This window comes from Raphanus sativus, unplaced genomic scaffold (assembly GCF_000801105.2).
Source record: "Raphanus sativus cultivar WK10039 unplaced genomic scaffold, ASM80110v3 Scaffold3367, whole genome shotgun sequence".
Lineage (NCBI taxonomy): Eukaryota > Viridiplantae > Streptophyta > Magnoliopsida > Brassicales > Brassicaceae > Raphanus > Raphanus sativus.
In genome coordinates this window covers 4,677-11,234 of record NW_026618673.1, presented here as the reverse complement: position 1 = coordinate 11,234, position 6,558 = coordinate 4,677, and the positions used below count along the sequence as shown (strand labels likewise).

Genomic DNA, 6,558 nt, shown 5'->3' with positions numbered 1-6,558 from the left:
GGGAAATTTGAAGCTCTATCAACACACTTGTGCGATATTGGCAAAGTACCAAAACGCGGAAAAGACACAACTGTTCACCAAGTTCTTTTACACTGCTACCCCTAGAAGCAAAATCTGTACATAACGGACACCGAATCTTCTAATACGATACGGCAAAATCTTTTGTCTCACATATCGAAGTTGTCAGAAGAACTGTGCAGTTACTGGTGGTCAGATCACAGTTTTCAAAAACCAAAAGCTTTCATCCCCCCCCCCTCCGGTAATTCTATTATCTAAACCGCGTTGATAAAGAAAAAAATATTTCAGTTCAACCAAAACTCTCGATGGAAGAACCGGACGGAACACGGAGGCCACCGTGCCGACTGCCGGAACGGCTTTTCGCAGTCGGGGAAGAACCCGCCGGCGTTAGGGTTACTCCTTACCATAAAGCAGGCGCAATCAGGGAAATTCTTAATGCCCTCGATCCAGCGGAAGTCGACCACATCAGAAGTTCTCCATTCGGGCGATTGATAGAGATCGCCGACAAACCAAGTTTCTCCGGGAGGTTTGGGAGATATATACTCTCCAGACAGCTTAAAGTGTTTAAGAAACATGAGGCTTGGTTCCTTTTTGCCGGAAAACCAATTAGGTTTTCAATCCGAGAGTTTGCTATGGTAACGGGTCTCAACTGCAGCAAATTCCCAAAACGGGGCAAAAAGAAGTCAAGAAATTTCATGGAAGATAAACCATATTGGGGTGAACTCTTTGGATCCCTCAGAGAGGTCCCAGTCTCATCTGTTGTGAAGATGTTGGCGAAGAAGACGGTTGTAGATCGAGACATCAGGCTTAAGTACGCATATCTCGCCTTAGTCTCTGCTGTGATTCTCCCAACGACACACGCACCGCGTATTTCGGTAGAGTACGCCGAGATGATAAAGGATTTGGATACATTTCTAGCACACCCATGGGGGAGGGTCTCATTCGAGATGTTAATTAGCAGCATCAAGGAGAGAAAGGAAGTGTCATTGCTTCAGAACACGATTGCTTTGAAGGGATTTGTTTTAGCCCTGCAGCTTGTCATTGTGGAATGCGTGCCCGCGCTAACCGAAGTTGTGCAAGATGGAAGTTCATCTGGTTCGGACGGCGAAACCGGTGGTGATGATAATACGTTAGAGATGGAGAAAGGGGAGAGGAGAAATATCAGCCCTGGTCACGCCCGCGACACAGATGCTGCCGGGAAGGTACTTATGTATACATGTTTCTCTGTTTTTGAGTGATTATAAGTATACCACTACCAGATTATTCTTAGGCAGAGTGATAGACTGATTATAAAACCACTTTCACCGTCGCAGGCTATTGTCGAGTCCATACTGCTTGATGCAAATGGAGAGATAACAGTACCTGAAGTTTATCAATGGTCAGACGATGAAGACGACGGTGGCGTGTCTAATATGGTGGGGTTAATAGAGCAGCGCTATGGTTTCAGCAATGACTGTTTTGTTGGTGGGGCAACAATACAGGATGTTATAAAGATGCGTGAAGAGTCAAAAGCTGAAATTGTAAACCGCAAGATAGCAAAATCGAAGGCCGGGACATCTTATCAGGCACAAGATGGGCTGGACACAGATTTGTTGGCCTCCATTGTGAGGGAAAAACTGAAGGACGACTTCCAGCTCTTACATGGCAGCATATCAACCATCCAGGAATCATCTAATGGCTTCACTGAAACCATCCTTGTCAACATCAACGAGGTTTTTGGAATGGTACAAGATAATGCCCGTGCTATTAAAACCCTCTCAGATCAAATTAGTAAGTTCACTCCTACACCGGCGGTTGCTACTGTCGACTCGGTGCCTCCCCGGCCAAAAGTGGTTAATGCGGGAACACAAACAATTGACGATTCCACAGACATAATAGGAAAAGCAATCAACTTTGCTAACCGGTCATCTGTCATTTCTACTGATGTAAGTTTATATTTAGATGGCTAAACTTAATCATGAACATCTAACAACTTGATTAGCCTGCTAATAAGAACTATATCCAGGATGTTGAAATGGGGTCCGAACCAAACACGGTTGCACATGGAGTAACTACCGATGGTTGCCAAGAAGGCGGGCAGGGAGAGCAGAACACATCTGAAGATGAGCAGTTACATCCTCCACAGACAGCCACAGTAGCTGAATCGGTACGTAACCGTTGACAACCTATTTTCCCTTACCTCACCATCTCTTTCCAAGTTTGTTTGATACTTTTGCCATAATTTATGAAAGCTGCAGCCTCTTGATCCAGCCTTGGTATTTCCCAACCCCACATTCTCGCTTGGCCTTACCCAGGAGGCAGTTCTGGTTAAAAATCCGAACTCCAATGTCAACGTTGAGACTGACCAGCAAGTTTCCGAAGAAGACAACCACGTTGATGCAAACATACCAGAAGCAGATGGGTGTAGGAAAAGCAAGAGGCACAAGGTACTAACAAAGTCGCTCATGGCTGAGTACCAGTGTGACAAAGGATTTCTGAACCGTGCGAGAAAGGCAGTGGCTGATGCAATATACAAGGGAGGGGACATTGATTACTCGGCTAAATTTGGAGCTTTGATGGAGAAGATGAAGAAACCGTTGTAAGTGTATAGTTACTGAGATAAATTTTATATTAGATGTTTATTGATATTGTTAGCCGGCTAAAGTTGATGCACATCTCCATTTTATAGTGATCTAACTACTGCGAAGGGAACTCTTCAGAGCACCGAACTGAAGGAGGTCATTGAGAGAGCAACCCAACTATCGACTAAGGTTGGTTCCTACCAATATGGCATCCTGCGTTTTAATGTAAATGACTGCAATGTGTGCTAAAGTTGTGGTCTTAACAGGTGGTGGATGTCCTAATGTTCCACACTAGTTCATTGTTCCGGTCCGGATCATCTCTTAACTATCTAGCGGGGCCAGTATTCATGGACACACAGTTCGTCTCCCAGTTCACCAAATTATACAGCAAGTTCTCAAAGTCGTCGAAAAAAGATAACTACAAGTTTAGTGGGGAGGTTACTGAGATGTTTATGCAGCTTCCGGCTTACGCTGATGCCGACCGTTTCTATTTCCCATTCTGCCTTGATAAAACTTACTGGGTTGGCATCTGCGTTGATTGTGGGACATGGAGCGTGACTGTCTTTGACTGCAACATCTCGATTAGGACTGACTACATGATGAACAAAGAAGTTAGACCTCTAGCATTGATGTTTCCTTATTTGCTGAAGCAGGTAGGCAGGCAGGTGGGCACGCGAGACTGCAAAGCAATGGCAATTGAAAGGCCCCGGAGCATCCCACAACAAAACGAAGTTAAAGACTCCGGAGTCTCATCCGTTTTTTTTATACAAGCGCATGCGGTCGGGGGATCGATGCTTGCAAATGCATCACACCGGATGTCATAGCCAGCCATGTTGAGAGGCTCGTTGTGACTCTATATGAGGCATCTCTCGGCCCCCTCTGATCAAGTCAATGTATTATTTTAGTTTTCTAATTCGAAAAACTCTCAACAACGTTTCCTTTGTTCCTGTTGTTGTAAGATGCTTGGATTTTTAAGATACTACATTTGACGGAGATTTAATAACGACCACTCTGTTTCATTTTTAATCGTTCATTTTGACTTTGCTTGAACATAGATGTAGTTGATTATTTATTAGCCGGCTATGTTTTCTTGTTGTATGATAAGTTAAAACTTGTACGTCCAACGCCGTAACACTGGGAATTATTTTTAACCAAAAAGCTTTGATTAATATTATTGGTTTACCAACCCGAAATACCCATTTAGGCCCATTAACAAATTACTGTTCAAATAGGGCAATTTCCTTTATTTAAGCGGCATCGTTTAGAGGATAAGGAAACACGTTAGAGGCTTTATTTGTACTTTCAATTCTTCAAAGCTAGCGGTGGAGACGACCATAGATCTTCGTATCAGGTGAATCTTATCCTCTCTTTATTTTTTCAAATATTATGCCACCAAAATCGATTAATCCCTCTCCCATCCCGATCCAACAATGTTGGTAATTAAATGTGCGATATGTTATGTTATTAGGCGTTGGGTATTATAATGGAAATGGGACCTGGAATTCCGCGTCGGTGCCCGTGTGGAGCCCTGACAGTTGTTCTGACATCAAAAACCAAGAAAACCCTGGTCGGAGATTCTACAGGTGTGGGGTTGTGTTTGGTGAAAACCACCTGTTTAAGTGGGCCGATGAAGCTCTTGTGGAGGAGATAGAAGCATTGGCAGAAAAGCAGACAGCCATAGCAATTGCCTCATCGAAATGAAGGAACAAGTTGTGGACATTAAGAACGACATCAAAGAGATTGTTGAAGTTGTGGCCGCATTTTCTAGGAAGCTACGCAAGTAACCCGCCGTTGTTTTCATCTTCTGTTTATGACATTAATATTCTTGGTGATGTACTATGTTTAACTTATGCAACGCGGCTGGATGAAAGTTGTTCCCGGTTAGGTTACCCGTAATGGGTTCTAAATGTTTTATATATGTTTACGTATCCCTTATTTTCGTGTAGCCTGTTTTGCCATATATCTTTCTCAGCACACTACTTTACATCCGGTTATACTTTTTAATAACCTCCAAACCAACCTAGATCCGGCTATCCTCATAACGGGGGGGGGGGGGGGGAGGGGGGGGGAGGAGGGTAAAGTGTTCAACTACGGCGGTTTAGATTTTGTGGATAGGGTTTATAATTGAACCAAGGGTTGATGGTTCATTTTGTTAGGGTTAGTGTTTAACCGTTTAGGTAGTGTTAACCGTTTAGGGTTTAGGGTTTAGGGTTTGGGGTTTTTAGGGTTTTAGTGTTTAGGGGATAGGGTTTAGGGTTTAGGGTTTAGGGGTTCAGGATTTAGGGGTTTAGGGTTTATAATTGAACCCAAGGGTTGATGGTTCACTTTGTTTTAGGCGGTTAGTGGTATGTCCCGATGATAACAATTTAAAATTTTATCCGGCTAACAATTGTTCCCGATGATAACATTTTAAAATTTACCGGCTATTGTCATTGACAAAAACGTTTTCGGACAATATCAACGGTTCATTTGAACTTCACCATTTAATATAGAAGAGAACTTATTATTTATAATTTCACAATTATAAGTTGTTCAACTACCGGTTTTTTAAATTTTGTGGATAGGTTTATAATTGAACCCAAGGGTTGATGGTTCACTTTGTTTTAGGGGTTACTGTTAACCGTTTAGGGTTTAGTGTTAACCGTTTAGGGTTTAGGGTTTAGGGTTTAGGGTTTATTGTTTAGGGGTTAGGGTTTAGGGTATAGGGTTTAGGGTTTATAATTGAACCCAAGGGTTGATGGTTCACTTTGTTTTAGGGGTTAGTGGTATGTCCCGATGATAACATTTTAAAATTTAGCCGGCTAACAATGTCCCTGATGATAACATTTAAAAATTTAGCCGGCTATGTCATTGACAAAAACGTTTTCGACAATATCAAACGTTCATCTGAACTTCACCATTTATATAGAAGAGAACTTATTATTTATAATCACAAAGCGTTTATCCAAATCCCCTACATACCCTAGATGGTGTAATTGTTGAAATACTAAACAGTACTACTACCCAATTACACCTTCTAAAACCTCCAACCATCCAATACAAATCCGCCCCTCGCATAAAGTTCTCTCATTATTAACTCCCGCAATAGTGCTAATTTATATTGGATTCTTGCAAGTAGCCTTGTTGTGTCCTACGCCCTTGCACCTGTTGCATGTGATCCTGCGGCGACCGCATTTAACCTGCACTCATTGTCAAAAATATTGTGTTACTTCAACATGATCCACTACATGATATGGCTGTCAAACATTAGCTGTCGTAAGACTAACCCGTTTCTCTCCTCTGGAGAAGTACCTCAGCTTCTTTGGCCTTCCCGGAGGGCGCCTAGTTGCAGGAGGACGCAACTGGAGATCGTTAAGGACCGCAAGGATTTGTATTCCCCCCGTTGAATCACTTTCCGGCACGATAGTTCCTTGATAGGCACGCTTAAGGAAGTCAATCTTGTATTCATCTATAACAAGGTCGTTGACACTCATCTTTCCTTTCAGAGCTGCAGCAATTGCGTGAGAGCATGGAATTCCTAGCATCTGAAACTCAAAACAGCTGCAAGTCTTTCTGTCAAGGTTCACATGGAAGCTTGCGCCAGACTTGTTGCGGATTGCGTACTCCATCTCAGCAATGTCGAGTACATGGTACCCACCAGTCTTCTCGAAATTGTTTCTTACCATTTCTTCAATACGCGGTGTGAGGTCTCCACCAGACTTGGTTGCAACGTCACGCCTCTTAGCAAACCATGTCATCATCTTCTCACGGATGAAATCAATCAACTGGGCAATTGGAAACTCCCTTACCTTGCACAAAACAGAATTCCATGACTCAGCCAGGTTGCTAGTCATCACATTGTAGCGGTTACCAGGGAAATGGGACCGTGCCCAATGTTCAAAACCTATCTCTATTAGGTAAGCTGCACAAGAAGGATCCATCGCTTTGATCTCGCTGAATGTGACATAGAAGTCATTCAACCTATACGCCCTTGCTGTTT

At 43.0% G+C, this 6,558-nt stretch overlaps 1 protein-coding gene across 1 annotated transcript; it reads left to right on the top strand.

The window, feature by feature from the left end:
- The first annotated feature begins 323 nt into the window (after positions 1-323).
- Positions 324-4,280, top strand: LOC130506532 (uncharacterized). Its single transcript, XM_057001216.1, has 8 exons — positions 324-1,220; positions 1,332-1,943; positions 2,000-2,164; positions 2,250-2,596; positions 2,687-2,768; positions 2,846-3,232; positions 3,832-3,859; positions 4,048-4,280. Exons 1-8 carry the CDS (start codon positions 324-326, stop codon positions 4,278-4,280), a joined length of 2,751 nt encoding a protein of 916 aa, XP_056857196.1.
- The last annotated feature ends 2,278 nt before the right edge of the window (positions 4,281-6,558 follow it).

What these genes read in the sequence shown, in the direction of transcription:
- LOC130506532 (XM_057001216.1), top strand. Translation starts at nt 324, where the DNA reads ATGGAAGAACCGGACGGAACACGGAGGCCACCGTGCCGACTGCCGGAA. An exon ending in CATCTGTCATTTCTACTGAT is followed by an intron (nt 1,944 to 1,999) that starts GTAAGTTTATAT and finishes CAACTTGATTAG; the next exon opens with CCTGCTAATAAGAACTATAT. An exon ending in CAACCCAACTATCGACTAAG is followed by an intron (nt 2,769 to 2,845) that starts GTTGGTTCCTAC and finishes TGGTCTTAACAG; the next exon opens with GTGGTGGATGTCCTAATGTT.